Source organism: Parus major, chromosome 2, assembly GCF_001522545.3.
Source record: "Parus major isolate Abel chromosome 2, Parus_major1.1, whole genome shotgun sequence".
Classification (NCBI taxonomy): domain Eukaryota; kingdom Metazoa; phylum Chordata; class Aves; order Passeriformes; family Paridae; genus Parus; species Parus major.
This window is the reverse complement of record NC_031769.1, coordinates 123150944-123168488: the sequence shown is the minus strand read 5'-3', so window position 1 is coordinate 123168488 and position 17545 is coordinate 123150944. Positions and strand designations below refer to the sequence as shown.

At 40.2% G+C, this 17545-nt stretch overlaps 1 protein-coding gene across 1 annotated transcript; it reads right to left on the bottom strand.

Annotated features, from left to right (window-relative positions):
* Positions 1 to 799: 799 nt before the first annotated feature.
* CHMP4C (charged multivesicular body protein 4C) lies at positions 800 to 16975 on the bottom strand. Its single transcript, XM_015620134.2, has 5 exons — positions 16664 to 16975; positions 10203 to 10380; positions 8882 to 8996; positions 6208 to 6316; positions 800 to 4028 (listed from the first exon to the last, which is right to left on the bottom strand). Exons 1-5 carry the CDS (start codon positions 16857 to 16859, stop codon positions 3964 to 3966), a joined length of 663 nt encoding a protein of 220 aa, XP_015475620.1. The 5' UTR covers positions 16860 to 16975; the 3' UTR covers positions 800 to 3963.
* Between the last annotated feature and the right edge of the window lie 570 nt (positions 16976 to 17545).

Below are 17545 nucleotides of genomic sequence, written 5' to 3'. Positions count from 1 at the left end.
ATTAAAAAAATATAAGGTCTACATCATGAAAGATGGTGAGATTTTCTAAATATTCCCCCTGCACTCTCATCCTGTTCTTCCACCCCCCAGAGCTGTAGACACAGACAGCAGTATTCGTACCACAGCAGGTCTTTGGCATTTTGTGACATAACCCTTAGGATTTACAAAGAGGAAAACAGAAGCTGCCCAAGCAATTGAAGCCTTTCCCTACCAGATAATGAACAGTGGTCCTAAATCTCTTCTCCAGCATTTCATACATACATATAAATATATGTGCATGTACATAAAAGGTGCAACACTATACACACACACAGACTTTAAAGAAATTTAATAAGATGAATGAAAAAATGCATTTTGTATTTATCTCACTTCATCCTTGCCTATTATATTTTTTTTTTCTTTTTCCTTTTTAAAAGATCAGATCATGCTTCCTTTCAAGGCCTGGAAAGTGAAAAACACGTATCACTGAAGCAATGATAACATCTTTGTGTCAGAGGGGAGGAGAGGGAGGTATTTCTGATATATTAAATTAAAATAATTTCTTGCTACACAATGGTTAAGTGTGAAGGAATGCAGCCCAAACACCACAACTTACACTGGGGTGTGGTTTTTTGTTGGTTGTTTTTTAAAGCAAATCAACTTAAAAGAATTCTTGAATGCTAACTGGCTGCTGAAAGATTAATACATCAAAAAATGTTTCAAAATATCCTTTGAAGGAGCACTATATCCTAATGACAGTGTAAGGACAGTACTTACAATTTTGCTTGATAGGAAAAGAAATTTAACAAAATCATGTAACACAAACATGACACCAAAATATTTATTTACAGTGTGTATACATATATATATATATAAATATATGAATTAGTTTCACTTTTTATTAATATATTTCCCCTTTTCAAAGTTATCCAGGTTAAAAATTTCTAAGCCTGTTAGGAGAAAAAACAATCTCAGAATAAATAAGCAACAAGAAGGAAGTCAGTTACAGTACACCATCTGCTACCATAGTCCTCCTGTAAAATATGTTCCAGTTAATAGGGTACATTTACAATAACACATTGACATTATTCACTCTCGACTGCTTACATACTAAACAAATACCATCCTGGCGTGAAGAAAGGCATATGTTCAAAGAAGAAAGAGCCATTTGTCCCACTGTTATCTGAATTTACACAGGAAAGCGCCACTCCTTCAGCTGAGTTAAATCCCTGCAGCCCCTTTGTCCTTGGAGAAAATGGGTGTCCCAAAAAAATATGGCAACAAACACTGCAGTTATGGAGGTCCATATGGTGTATTTTGGTTTCTGTACATCACTACAGTGTTTCTGAGTACAATTTCACCAACCTCACATCCTGGCCTATGAACTGGTACATAAGTCTGTCTTTCAGGATCACCAGCCACTATACATAAGCCTACAGAGCAGCTCACCTGAACATGGAGTTTCACTTCTTCACCTTTAAAAACAAAATGTTAGAAAGTGCTTGGTCTGAGATTAATAAACTGAACACACCTGAAGCTCCTTCAGAATCAACACTTGGCCAAAACATTGCTGGAAGTCAAACACTGGTTAGCAAAGAAGATCTCTACAGGATTTTTTTGTCTCCAGTGAGGGGTGTTCACATGGAAAATTCTTATTCAAAAACAGCAGGCCCACATTTTCCAAAGTAGACTTAAAGTCACTTTAGTTTCAAATTGGAAGTTTAGAGATCCATTAGGTTATAGAGGACTCCAAATAATGCCAAGGGCTGCATAAGAGCCAAGCACTGCTAAACTACTAATTCAACCAAGAACAGAGCCTGGAAGCCAGCTCTTCCAAACTAACCATGGGATTATGTAGGCATGGCTTCATATTTAGAAATACCAGAAGTGTCCAGAAGCACTGCCAGCCTCACATGATCCTGCACCCAGTCTGTGCTAATATGTTTCGTATCCAATTCAGAGACCTACATAAACTACACACTTTGAACACAGGATTCAAGCCTGTGTTCAAGAAGGGTTAGCAAATGGGTTTGAAATAATTTAGAATATTTTCTATTTTCCTAAATGTTCTTGCTTTCAGCTAACATCTCATGCTGAATTTCAGCAAGCACTAAAACCAAGTAGCATTTTGTTAGTATTTGGTTTCCTACTCCTACAGAGTTCAAAATGTATTTTTAAATTTAAGGCAATTCTGTTCTTTCTTTTTCTGTTTTATTTTGTATTTAAAACAAAAATAATTCCACACTTTCTCTACTCTCAACAAAAAGGGACGATTTTCTTGGTACCTCCAAATTTTAGGACAGAATTAATACACACAGTTTTTTCCAGCAAGCAAATTAACTGAAGTGGCAAGACTTGATTCAGCTGTCATACAGATACAATCCAAAAGCAATTCCTCCACAGAGAATGAAAGTTCTGAAAAAGTCAATCTCTCCACAGGGTTTATACATGTTGGGTTTTATCCATGGGGTTCAACTTGAGAGGCTCTGAGCAGGCCACATCTAGAAATACATATTTGCTTATACTTAACCTAAAATCCACTAAGCTGAAGGCTACTGAAACCTATTGAAGCTGAACACCCAGCAAATCACAGGCTAAAGCCTGCAAGAGAAGGGGTCAGTCTTCTATTGCTGAAGACCTACAGAAACCAAGTCCACCACTATTCCCCAGGTGGTTCAGGCACCACTAAATTTAAATTCATTTGAAAACAAGAAGCCTAGATCAAGGACTCTGCTTCCTACATCCCGAAGAACTCCACAGTGTTTTACTATTTCCTTGTGACTGACAGTAGGCTACTAGCATAGAGCTTAAGAGTTGTTTAATACTTTGTTAGTACAAAGCAGCCTATTTAATTTTTGGGTTGCATTTGAACAGCAATTTCTCCATATACGTAATAGTTTAGCACTCAAGAGTGGCACGTGTTCCTCAGGCTAAAACGCTGTCAGTTGGACAGTAACACACCAACTTCACAAGTAACCCAGAATCAGCTTTTAAGGGTTTAAAAAGGCAACTGCAAATGCAATGCACTGGTACTATTACCATTTACAAGCTGAGTAAGAGAAAAGAACCAGATGCTCAGAAATTAAAATTATTTTGAAATTGTATAATTAAAAATGTATTGCTAATTCCTTCTGTGAGGATGAGTATTATCATACTAAGTAAAGACTCATCCTAGAAAGACAAGGAAGAGGATAAGAGTACAGGAAGGTCAAATCTCTTCTGGACTTTTGACAGGGTTAATGAAAATCAGTAGTGTTTGGCAAGAATCTGTAAGAACCTAGATGTTTTGCTTTCCTCAATCACTATAATTCTGTAACCTAGTCAGAAATAGTCTAAAATACAATTTAAGTTGACTTAGAGAAGTGCATCAGACATTGTGGCCAGTTAAAACAAAACAAGTAACACATCCCACTTCAATAAGCCTACAGAAGAGCTTCCTCTTAATATCTAGGACACCGTAAGTTGCTCCCGGCAGACTGTTTGAATCTTCATGTCCAAATGAATTGTTAGTAATTCCTGGGCTCAAAGAACTTGCAAGTGAGGACATGTATTAAGTTGTTTTGCTAATATTAAAATAGTCTGAACCAAATAACCCTCTAGTTATAGGGCCCTGACAACTTACTTAGCTTCCGCATTTCAAAAACGAATCCAGCTTTGAGCATTAGTGAGGCACACAGGTTTTACAAACCAACAGATGTGGTAAGATAGTACCTATTAAAAACTGATACTAATAATAAAACAAATCTCTTGACAAGGCTGAAAAAAAATATATGCCTGAAGGTTTAGGCAACTACTTAATTATTTTGTTTGCTGGTTTTTAAGCTAGTTTCGTAATATGGCAGTAACACCAGTCTCAGCAAGACATGTCATAAAAAACCAGCCTGTATGAAATGCAACCACACTAAATCAGTGAGATTATAAAACAGCAGTACAGCTCTTTACATTCTGCACTATAATGTTTGGAGTTTTAAAAAGACCATGCTCTTATGAAGCCCAGGCAGCCAGTTTCTTCATTTCATCTTCATCCTCTGCTCGTTTCCTGGTCGATGCTGCAGATAAAGAGACAATACCAATCAACTAAAGTAACAATCAGAACCACTGTATCTATTAGAATGAGGACTTGCATAGTGCTTTTCTGTGTGAAGATCTCAGACCAATTTACTGAGTAGCAAGCTAAATATGAGTAATGCAGGAATGAAGCTCACAAGAGATGTGACTATTCTGCCTCATCATATTTCCTACAGAACCTAAAGTTCATAATACAGGTCTGACGTCATTCCTTCTGAAAGACTCACACAGAAAAAACATTTCATTTCTAAAGGTTGTCGCAGCCAGCAAAGGCCCACAAGAATGCTGTCAGTTCTCTCACCCCCATGTAAACGAGCAAAAGTGACCTATCCTGGCCAGCTGCACATCCTGCTACCTTTCCAAATAATGCTGAGAGGTTCTGCACAAGCAAGTCTCTGAATGAACTCACCCTGTTTTAATGGATGGTGTCATTTATTAAATGGAGAAAGACATTCCTGAACTTGCTTTGCTCAGGTGACATCAGTTAACTGCTGTGTTAACAGCAATTCCCAGCGCTGTATCATGCCCCACACACACTTTGTACCCAAATCTCCTATCACACATCACCTGCATTCACTAAACTAAAACCTCATCCAAACTGTCTTCATTTGCTGACCCACAAATTAGACACCCAAGAGCCCAGGTTCAGCCTCAGGCTGCCTCCTCCATCTGTGGGCTGTGCACGTCAGGAGTGGCTTCTCTCCAGCCTCCAATGGAACACTGCTGCTGGGTCCAACCCCTGTGTGTGCACCTTTACAGCAGCCAGCTGGCTCCTGCCTGGGACAGCCACAGGGCCAGGAGCTGCTGTCTTGAGGGGAACTGCAACTACCCTTTGGGGACTAAGGGTGGGAGAGGCACACAGGGGACCACAGGTTTAGTCCCTATTCTGCAAGTGTCACAGGGTCACTTTGTAACCGGGGAAGGTCATTATGCCTCGCTCATTGCAGTTTCCTCATCCTCAAAATCAGGAGGGCAACATGCATCTCCAGTTGATGCATTATAGATCCATCAACTGGTCTGTTGCTGTGCTGTTTAAGTAAGCAGAGAGATTCAGAAAGCATAAGCCAGTTTTTCACAGCTTTGAACTATGTAATTGCAACCAGCTCATCTTGCCTGAAGCAGTCATTCAGATGCATGAAGTAGAAAATTAAAATAGTGAGAATCACATGGAGATGGTCTGCATTTAATAAAAATATCAACTGGCACAGCTGGATCTGGAAGGCAATGTATAAACAAATCATAATGGCCAGACTAAATTTTCACTGTTTTTCTAAATCCCTTTTTTTAGTAACTGTTCTGCAATTCAGTAGATGAGTTCAGTAGATGAGGTCACAGTCTCCACTTGAGCATTTTAAACTGCTTCTCAAGATTTAAGTGTCATCTGCCAAAACACTTATCATATTATCTGAGTTGAGCTGGTCTAGGTAACCTGTTCTGTAGCAGAAACTATAAACAACCTGTGTCACATGTGTGCTGTTCCTTACCATCAAGTATTTACATTCTTTTACTAATGTCAGTCACAGCAAGTCTTTCAACTGGCAGTGAAAAGTGTATTAAAAGTTGACTGCCTCTGGCTGAATTCAAAATGAACAGGGCAGAACTACAGAAAAATAAAACTACAGCTTAATACCGGGAATAAGCCTGTTCAGTAGAAAGTAAGGAAAGGAATGAAAATATGTCTTTAAATATGTGCTTCCCAATGCCTCCTTCATTTCTAATTAAAGTACCAGTAGAAAATATCAAACCACTACCCTGCAAAGCTGGATCTTTATGACGTAAACATTTGGAATCTAGGTCAGACTCTAATTGAAAGACACTAAGGATTTAATTGCCAAAAAGAAGGGAAAAAAAGGCAAAAAAAGATCATTCCTCAATGATCTTACTACATTTCAGTAGGAGATTCATCAGTATACATGCAAGGTATGTGCTGAGTTTGTCACCCCAAATCTACAGAGAATTTGGTCCTAAATGCTTTCACAGAGAGAAATGGAATCCCACTCTGCTTTTTCTGTTAAGCAGATACAAAAATAAGAAAATGAATTTATAACATTTGAAAAGTTATAACAGAGTTAAACGCATATCTGAAACATTCTTTTCCTCTCCCCTTTCTCACAGCATGGCTTAACAATGAGAAATATATAATGGCAAGAGGCATTTTACCAGGGCGAGAAGGCAGCGATGTGGACGGAACACTTGGCAACCTGACATCTCTCATTCCCTTGTTCAGTTCTTCTTGCTCCAGTTCTTCTAATTCTGCCAGCAACTCATCCTAAATTCAAGGAAAACATGATTTACAAATGCAAGGGCACATTTAACCACTGTGAAGCAAAGTACTACAAAAAAAAACAGTTTACACCTGAAAGGACATATCAAGAAACAGCACATTAAAAAGTGTAATTTTTACTAAATATGGGCAATTAAGTAAACCTTAATTGAACACTGAAAATAGGATAATGAAAGTTAGAAACAGGACAAGGAATAAAATTATAAACAAAACTAACAGCAGTATAATACATGCCAAAAAGGCAAATACAGAGTAAAAAGCCTCGCTGCTTTTTACTCTGGGTTTTTTTTTACTCTGGTTTTTACTAGGTTTGTTCCAAATCTAGAGCCTGTACCCTTCAATGGATTCTAACTTTAATGTGCCTTTCTTCCCATTTTAAAAGGTAAACACCTTCCAGTGGTTATAAGGCAGACTGTCATTAAACATTATGCTTCAGCCCTATCATGTAAGTCCAGGATTATATGTGATTTCAAAGCAGCACTGGAATCAAAACTGTCCTTTGGGTCCTGTTATTCACTCTTGAAGCATTCAGCACTCATGGGCTTTTAGGTGCAGAGGCTGATTTGGACAGACAATCTAATCCACTCGTACAATGCTAAAAATTAAAAGGTCGTATGCTTTTTTAAAAAGCAAGGAATTTATTTCTCAGCTGAAGCTTCCTAAAGAAAGGAAGATAAATGTTACATATTTGTAGAGAAATGGATCTTTGCCACATTGATAAAATGGTTTCAAAGAAACAATGGGCAAAAACAACTGGAGAGGGGTGGGGGAAGTTTCAAAAAAGTAGTAAAGTAGGAGCTATTAGATACTGAAATGGGCTTTGCCTACACATTTATACTTTATCACCAATGTCGAACTTAAAATGACAGTTGCATAACCACCACAGGATTTATACCTGTATTTACTTTCTCATGGTTTTATAATTTAAGGCAAACATACACTGTGCCAACCCAGGGAAAAGGAACTCTTATGTTTCTGTGCCTGTCTGGAGCAGGAGAAATCACATGTTTCCATGGTCTCCTTACAGCCATGGCACACATGTTAAGAGAAAACGCATCCAAGTGCATGGAATAAACATCCTTAAAAAAAATTAAATTTAATATTATCCTTCAACACAAACCACCTTATATCCCAGCAATTAAGTCACTGATTCTAGCACTCTTAAGGTAGAGTAGCCTACAAACCAGGTTTCCCAGTTACTGCCAAGTGCCCTAAGTGTTAGGCTCCTATGCAAAAGCTGGTACGATGACACTCCAAGTGACAGGGGCTTATTTCCCAAAGGAGAACAAAGCACATCAGCTTCAACTGGGATCCCTTAGGAACTTCCTTAGGTCAATCTATAACATGCTTACTAAGCCTAGACTACAAAAAGTTAAGCACTGTTGAAAAGTAAGACACTGTATAGCTGTTTGGGGCGACAGGAAGTTTTTCAATTGTTCGAAGCTCAGGCCAAATCCCATTCTTTGTGCCAGTAATGAATAAATGTTTCTTGGAAAGTCTATTTACATTCTAAATGGAATTACAGGAAAGCAGGTAATGGGAACAAAATACAAAGAATAATTCTTATTTTCAACAAATTAGAACTGTTGAATGAAACTTCCAATCAAGGAAATATGTGCAATATAGCATTTATATTTTTCTTTGTTGTGCATTTGGGCACATAGGAACAAATTAGCTGGGAACAGAATGAATGGTTTGAGCATTCAGGACATTCTTCAAACCATTCTTACTGCTTGGCCATTTTGAAACAAAATTGAAAAACAAAACAAAACTGGTTGTGATATTGAGCATGATACCCATCTCTGCATTCCACAGATTACAAGAATTTTTGAGTAACCTTGACCATTGAGTCCTCAACCATGGTTCGATCAGAAATAAGTTATATCCTGTTTAGATGTACAAAATCAAATCTGGGAGCACTGGATGAAAGCTACTGCAACAAAATTTGAGAAGGTCCTAAATGCCTTGTGGGGGTTTCAGTAGAAAAGAGTTTTAGAATGAAACCTTACTGCCTCCAAGAGGCCTTCTACCTATCAGACCTACTTCTGTGGTCTGGGTAACAGGGCAAGGACCTGCATCTCCAAGCACCAAAAACAACCTTAAAAAATGGTCCAAATATTCAGAATTATGAACACCAGCCTGTCTATGACATAGGGACATGCACTTAAGTCAAATGGATGTCTATTTGGAGCAACAAAAAATTATATGTTTCAGTGTCCACTTGGAGTAGTACAAATTACATGTTTCAGTGACCTCCTCCGATGCTCAAATGAGAATAACTACAGGAGTGTAGTTAAAAATGCTTTTCTTAAAATTTAGACAAAAATAAAAATAATTTTTATATTTTTACACGTGCAGATTTTTATTTAGTGCATTATATATTTTATATATAATATTTTATTTCATTTTTATATTTATAATAAAATTATAGAATTGTCCTGGAGAGGGTAAGCTAGAACCAAGGAATCTCATATCCATATTTCCTGAGAAACAAACCACTGCACAGCAAAATAACTATGGAGTTAAAACTCACAGGCCTGAAGTACTAACCTCATCAAACTCATCACCAAAGGTGGCTCGGTTTGAGATAGCATCTGAAATTTCCTGGGCAACATCTTGCTGTTCAGTGATATCTTGCATCAAATCATCGATTTTGTTCAAATCCCTGGCAAGGTAACATGGAAACATTTTTTTAAAGACATATCATTCAAATCCTGCAGAACACAGAGGGGGAGTACTTCAAGAACACACTTGAAAAGACCCCATTTTCTTTTTATGCCCATGACTCCTTAAACATCAGAATTCACAGGGAATAGTCTTCCTCACCTACACCCAGTCCACCTACTTCCATGATGGGATTACAACAAAAGTCAAACTGCAATAGACTGCATCTCTCCCTCTCTGTGCTCCTCATACCTCTGCCAGACAGTCACAGCCCATGACCAGACCCCCAAGGCCAGCATTTTTACAGGGCTTTTGGTACTTAAAAGGGGGTTTATAAAAGAGAGGGGAAGAGGGTAACATCTTTAACCCAAAAGAGGGTCAATTTAGATTTGATTCAAGGAAGAAGTTTTTTAAAATGAGGGTGGTGAAGCACCAGCACAGGTTGCCCAGAAATGGTGGATGCCCCATCACTAGAAACATCCAAGGTCAGGTTGGATGGACTCTGGACAACCTGATCTAGTTGAAGATCCTCCTCTTCACTGCAGGGTGTTTGAACAGGATTGTCTTTAAAAGTCCCTTTGAACCCGAACTATTCTATGATTTTATGAATCTTTTTTGATGTTAAGCTTTCACCAGAACTGGGGGGAACTTAACAGAATTTTACCCCATTTAAAGGTTTCCCCTTATTGTTAACTTCATTATTGTTTCAGTTCCTGTTTATTTCTTCCAGAATAACCCTTCTGATTTAACTCTGTTTGTTCAGGCAGAAAAACATCCCTTGAAACAATATAGGACCTATGAAAATAAAAATGTAATTCTCTTTTAGAAGGGGCAGATAGGAAGGAGATGGATCTATTTAGTATTTTGAATCCCACAGTCCAGCTTATGGATTCCGAGGAAAAGAGTCCACCTAGTTTCTATTAGACTTTCTTCTAGACAAGCCAAGGACAGAGACCACTCTCCACTGCCAAGATAGACTTAAGAAAACAGATCTCACTAGTTAAGTGAATTTCCTTCTAGAGTTATTGTTAGGAAAATACATTTTCCTGCCAAATATAACACTACAGCACTAACAGCATTCCTGACATTCAGTGCCCGAACCAAAAATTAAGTCAAAACTATCTAACTTCATACAACAGTTTGTAGTGATGGAATAATTTGAAAGTGGTTAGTAAGTTCAACTTGGAAGCTACTAGAAAACACTTACATATTTTCATGTACTTTTTTCATAGCTTGTGCAGCATAACCCATGTTCTTGAGCACTTCTGTGTTGGTGTGGGAATTTTCCAATGCCTCTCTCTGGAACTCAATAGTCGAAAGTGTCCCATCAATTTGATTCAACTGTTTCTCATATCTCTTTTTTCTCTTCAGCGCTTGTAAGGCAGCTAGAATGGGAAGAGGCAAAGTGCACTCATACTGTTTTCATAGCAAATGCAAGGACAAGTAGTTCAGCACCAAGCTGATACGCAGAATTTATAATTCTCACCCTCCTACCTTACTATGAGGGAGACAAACTTTGGCCACACCAGATTGGCAGCCTGTTAATCACCAACAGGCTGTTGCATGAACATGCTGGGAAGCCTCTTTTAGATTAACTCCTTTTAGCACCACAAGGAAAAGCAGCATCTTCCTCCACTGTGGGAGATCTTGAACTCCATCCTGCGCACACAGGCAAAGCAGGGAAGATGGGAAGGAAAAAGAAAAACATCAGAGAGAAGTCAGAAGGGAGGAAACAGAAGAGAGAAGAAAAGAGTAAGCTGCAAAATGTAAGTAAAACCTAAAGAAGACAGTGATCTTCCTTAGATCCCTGGAAGACAAGATCTGCCATGATAACCACAACTCCACCAAAAGCGCTTTTTAAACTTTGTCTCAGCAGCAGTAACTGTGAAGTGCAACAGAGGGCCCAAATGGCCTAGCCAGGCAGATGAGTTACATCAGAGGAGGATTTGCATTACTCCATTTTTTAGTTCATCTATTTCTTACAAACACTTAGGAATGCGATCTTTAAACCTTAGAATTTAAAAACATAAAGAACTTTGTAGACACAGGCACAGTCAAATCCAGCTACACCCCATTATCTTTGTAAATTGTCGAGATTAGTCTTTTATGTTCACTAAGTTATGAGCAGCGTACTCTGCCCAGAGTAAATCATTACCAGAATAAATGCACGTGACAAGCATGAGGAGAAAAGAACTTTCTCTTGGCCTCAGGGTGTAGAACACACAGTTTTGCCACAAGCATTTCCTGATGAGAGGCCTTTCCAAACTACACGTGCCAGGCAAAAAAGCCCCACCAAACGAAACCAAGGGACTGAGTTAACCCATTGTTTGGTTTCTTTCAGTGCTATTAGCACCCCCATTCCTTCCCTTGTCTCCTAGAGTTAATTTTTTAAACAGATTCAGTGCCTGCAAACCCCAGCAGCCCTGTGCCCCCCCAAACTCAACCAAAAGCAGCAGCTACTGTTGCAGTCCTGTTAAAATTGCCCATGTGCAATAACACTGAACCTTGACACTGGGTATACAACTTTCCAAATTAAATGAGGATTCCCCCAAGGAGGGCACAAAGATTTATGGTGTGTAACAGCACACTAAAAAAATCAATGCTTTGTTGACAAATGCTTAAATCAACCTGATCAAAATTACTCATCATGAGCTGCACAAGGACAGGCATTCACACAGGCTTAGATGCCTTCCACCATCTGCAGCAAGATGTTTCAGGACAGCAAACCACAACCCCAACAGATTAATCACAGCATTCAAATCCAAGATTTTCCCCAGTTTTGGGGGATGGTTCAAAGATCACTCATATTCTGAAGAAGTTGCACAAACTCCAGATGATGCCATGCACACAGCAAATGTAAGAATTGTAAAAGTCTCACTGGCGATTCTAAAATACTTAATATTGATTTAATCCCCAACAAGCTTTACCTACTTATTATTTCCCTACTTATTTATGTTTAGTATTCATAGAGTTAAGACACCAGCCACTTCCTTTCTTAGCTTCCATTGGATCAAATTTGATCCTGGATTCTTAGGTTAGGAAGCTAGAGGTTCCAGACAAATGTAACAGTCTGAAACTGCGCATAACACCGGCTGGGCCAGAGCGGAGTCTGAGGCCCTGTGGACTAAGGAGCACTAATAAACTGATGCAGAAAGACTTCAGCTGGAACAAGCATCTATCATGGGCAGTCTTTTTAGTCAGTGTTCTTCAGAAATGGGACTCTGCAATGCTGCTGTTATTATTGGTTGCTCACAGAGAAAATGGATTTCCTCAGTTACACACAAAGCAGTTGTTTTCAAAATCTCAAGATCATTTAATTAAACCACACCCAAATCAAGAAAACACAGAGAAGCTAAACTCTCTGTGACTTCAGCTATTCATAAACAGCTCTTCCTAATTATTGTGGTGCAACATATTATCTTCCTTCTCTTTAGTTTTACCAGCAACTTACAGAATAAAGCACTTCATAGGAAATAAATTCACACTCCTTCACTATCAAGCAAAGCATTATAAATTCACACCACGCTATATGATTTTCCTGATTTGTGTTAAATGACTGCCCTTTATTGCAGAGTATTTCACTACAGTAGCTCCAACCACTAATTTAAGAGGATTTCATTGTTATTTGGTATCTATTTTTCTGTGTTTTACAAAGTACATAGAACATTTACTGGTCTTCCACTGCACATTGCAAGCATTTTTAAATATTGCTACAATACTGACACTTTGTTAAGGAAGCAGAAATGGCCAGCTGGGCAATAAGAATCATGGCCACACTGAATATCCAGATTTCAAAATTAAAAACGGCAGTAATGACATAATAAGAGTTGTGGCACCCTTCTCATGGTTTCATGACAGATCAGACTGAAAAGCAACAGTGCAGTAATACCACCTTTACCTGTCAAGCCCACCACCAACACCCATCAGTACAGAAAGCACAACGAGCTCATCATCTTCTGAAGCAGAAATAAAACTGTTGTCTAATAATCTCTATAATTCCAATGAGAAAACTACTGAAGTAGGATAAGACTGTTTCTTCTGAAGATGTAACACCACTGTGAAAATACCAGGTCTCATTCTTGGATACAGTTCACAAACTTCCACCTCAGGCCTGCAAGGGATTCATGGACTGCAGCTTCTGACCTCCCTCACTCCAGGGACAGCCAAAGACAATGCTGCTGAGGCCATAAAAATGACAGGACCCTAATTAGGCTCATTTTCAGCACTTCACAGTCCTTAAAGCCTTGTGGAAGAAGCCACATCCAGTTACAACTGAGGAGCAAAATCAAGAATAATAATGAGCTGGACCAGTTAAAAGTATTCCAGTTCATGGCAAGACACTTGAAATGTGATCATGAAAGTCAGAGAAAAATCACTGTAACTCACAGAGCAAAGACACACCAAGGACTGTCCTTTATGTCCCTGCCAAAACCCCTCACTCCCAACCTGTCCCACAGCCTACCGTAGGCATGACTGTCCTGTCCATCTAACACACATCATTGTTTGGCTTCCACAGCCTCCTGGTTACACCTCATTGAAAAGGAATGCTACACAGCTACATAAGCCCTGCCCAAACATAAAACACAACATACTTAGCAGCATCTACTTGTGAAATCCTCACTGTTATTCACACTTTCTTCATAGGTTTTGTCCTCAGTAATACTATTGGATTTTTTATGGTTAAGATTTAATCATATTCTGGATGGCATATCTTAACTTTATTCTTTGTATCAAGTTTTTTTTAATATTTTTAGGATCTGTGAAAGACACCAGGGTGAAACAACACACATTCATGTGTATGTTACTTTCATGATATAACCTCTTCAGAAGGAATTTCAGCAAACAAAAACCCCTGAAGTGGTTTAGCTACAATCAGATATTAATGGAGAATGCTGGAAATGTATCACCTCAAAAGCACAGGTAATTCCAGATTAGGTACAGGAACTGCAGAGATTCTTCATAAAGGAAAAGCCAGGAGTATTTCAGGGATGTTTCACATCTATGGCATAGCTAGCATATTACAGCTTTCAAATCAAGTTAAGCCTACTGATGTCACATGAAACCCATTCAAGAATCATATGAAGTCATGAGAAATTGCTGGTGCTTGAATCTGCTCTCTCCTGTGTTGGTGCAACTGACTCAGACTCATGCACATAAAAATCAAGTGAGATCATACGAATTTGGTGCAGTTTCTAGCCCGGCATACATCTTTGTATTGTTCCAGTTGCAGACAGCCCCATTTTAGTTCACATAGGCTTCTACACAGATGCAATGAAAAAAAAACCAAAACAAACTACATTAAAATTACCAGTGTTGTCCCTCTGAAACACTCACTTCAACAAGGCAGTGTAGATTAAAACCTTCATTCTCTCATGTGTGTATGTTTACATAATATATTTCCAATAGATGGTGGTCAGCACAGATTTTCTCTGAGCTATACAGTACTGTACACTTGTTAATATGCTTACATATGTAAATCAACAGTAATTAAACTGCAAAGCAATTGACATATCAAATGAAATATTATTGGGGTTTTAAGTTCACTGACTATCCTGCTAAATTTAAGCATTTTGGCACAGCAGGGTTATATTTTAAACAATATGTGGTTCATACTGCTTCTCCTCTGACTGCACTTAGGTTATCCCATTTTGGTTTTAGAAACATTTTTGGTGTGAATAAAAACTGTCACACTGAACTTTTAGCCCTACTCTTCCCTCTTTACTGTTCTTAACTTTTGGTCTTTAATATGAACTTTTTATTATGTTTAATAAAAAAAAGTTTAATATGAACTTTTGGCAAATGACAAAATAAAAAAGCAGTTATTTTTAACCACGATCAGTTTGCAATACAACTCCATGAATAATTTCGTAGATAAAAAACTAGGTAAATTGCACATTGAGCACTGCAGTGGAAACAATGATCTGGGAGAAAAGCTTCAGATATAAAATGCTGCATGCCTGAAGCAGAAGGCCAACACACACCTGAAACCACTATCAAACAGCTGAGTTAAAGGAGAAGCAGATCCACCTTTTCCCAACAAGTTCTTTTTCCTGTCTGTGCCCCACCCTCTCCTTCACAGGTGCACAAGCACTCATGTAGCTACCAGGTCAGCTGGATAAGTGGAACTTAAACTATCCTGGGTAAAAATAACAGCCCAGACAAAGAAAACCACAGTATTTTAAAATATGCAGCTTTCTGAAACACACCCTTCAGGGAGCTCTGCTAAGGAAAAGGAAGGGAGCAGTACAAGGGCAGGAGTGAGGCAGGAAATGTTTCTTCTTCCTGAAAATGTGCCAGCTTATAGTTCAGGTTTGGGAAGAAGTTCCAGAGCAGCATGTTGGGATTTAACCAGGAATTGCTACAGTCATAGGGACCAACCTTTTTTCTTGCACCAGCCTGGCAGCTCAGGCTTTTGCACAATGAATTCAGCCCTAAGAGCCACCTGGTCACTTTGTCCCATAGCAAGTTAGCTTCCAGCTGAACTGTGACAGTACAGAGGTGCTTGGAAAAGGAACCAAGAGACACTCCAGCTGAAGCCAGGGGAGTAGAAAGTGTGAGACTGGGACAAGTGTGACAACTCCCATGCTCTTAAACAGCTGGCTCAGTTAAGCTCTCAAGTGACTTTACTCCCTCTGGATGTGCCTTTGAATCTGTCCCATCTTAACCCACAATTTTAAATCCATTCTAACTAAAAGTTAGTCTAGTTAAACTGCCTTTGCTAATAATTATTAAATGCTAAAGTATTGCAAATACATTAGAGAGCTAACCAAAATGCCTCTAACAGCTCCTCTAAAGTTTGAGCTTACAGGGCATTATTTTTTAAATTATTGAGTAACAGAAAGAACAGGCAAAAGACCTGCTTTCTTGTTACATCACAAATCTTTAACTCAAAATCTTCTTCTGTTTTGAAGCATTTAAATTAAAATACAGCTCAGAGTACACAAATAGGTCTCCATGTGACTTCAGGAAGTAATTAACTTGTTTCTCTGAGGCCTGTATATCCCCAAGACACTGACTACCATCATTTGCTTCCCAGGGATGACAACATCAGTATACATATGAGCCAGACCTTTTGACCCCCTAGTATCCTCTCCTTTGATAGCTTAGAGCATTAGTGACTACTGCTTTGTTAGCTACATTCTTTTTTTGGTTGCATATATAGTTCTTACATGATTTGGACAAATCATTGCATCACTTTGTTCCTCAGTTGTCAGCGATGGGGATAATGTGCATTTATTCGTGAATATACAGGAGATCCGCACATCCTTCATCTCCTTTGCCAGCTGCCCAGCCAATGCTGAGCCCCCAAACAGCAATTCCCTCCCCTCGCTGAGGAGCAGTACTTTGCCCTCCGTGTATCCAGCCAGCATCGACTGTGGTGCAAAGCACGGACAGGTGAATCGCACAGGAAACCACAGACAGTAAATTTGTGAGGAATAACAAATTCTCATCCCGCTATATTAATTCACCGTTCATTGAACACTAATAGATGCCAAAGACCCAAAACCACCATCCCGCCTCGTGTGTGGTGATACTTGCTCGGAGCCCACAGCCGAACCACACTGCACACCCGCGGAGCCAGGTGACCCGGCCCAGCCCCGGCGAGATCCGAGTCCCCGCCGCATCCATTCCCGGGATTTAATCACGCGCGGCCCGGCCGGCACTCACCTCGCTTGTTCTTGGTGCCGTGCTGCCGGGCTACCGCCAGCTCCCGCTCGATCCGCGTCTCTAGGTACTCCTGCTTCTTGCTGAGCATCTCCTCCGTCTCTCGCAGCCGGGCCAGCGCCTCCTGCGGCGAGGGACCCCTGCGGCCCTTGGAGGCGGCCGAGCCGCCCCCCTTGAAGAACTTGGAGATCTTGCTCATGGCGGAGATCCCGGCTCGGCACCCGCCAGTCCGGTCCTCAGGAGCCTCCCTGCCCGGCACACGCCGTAACTGCACTTCAAAATCCCACGGGCGGCGGCGGCACCGCACCTGGCGGCGGGGCGGGCCCGGGGGCGGCCCCTCGGAGGCCGAGCCGCCGCTGCCCTCAGCCAGCGCCGGGCAGAGCGGCGTAACAAGAGTGGGTCAGGCTGGAAAGGACCAGAGGGGGTCATCTGGTCCAACCTCCCCGCACATGCAGGGTCATCCTAGAGCGCACGGCACAGGGGCCCAGTATCTCCAGGGAGAGAGATTGCACAGCCTCTCTGGACAGCCTGTTCGATTGAGTGGTCACACACACAATAAAAAAATAAGTTCTTCCTTCTATTCATGTGGAAATTCCTGTGCATCAGTTTCTGCCTGTTGCCTCGTCTTACTGCTTGGCACCACTGAGAAGAGCCTGGCCCCAGCCTCTTGGAACCCTCCCATAAGAGGCTTACAGACATTGGTGAGGCCACCTCTCAGTCGCTTCTTCTCAAGGCTAAAGAGGCTCAACTCTCTTCTTTCCTCCGAAGAGGGATGTTCCAGTCCCTTGATTAATTTTGTAGCTCTCTGCCGTATCCTCTCCAGGAGCCCCATGTCTCTCTCTCTCTCTGAGGAGCACAGAGCTGGAGACATGCCGCAGGAAGGTG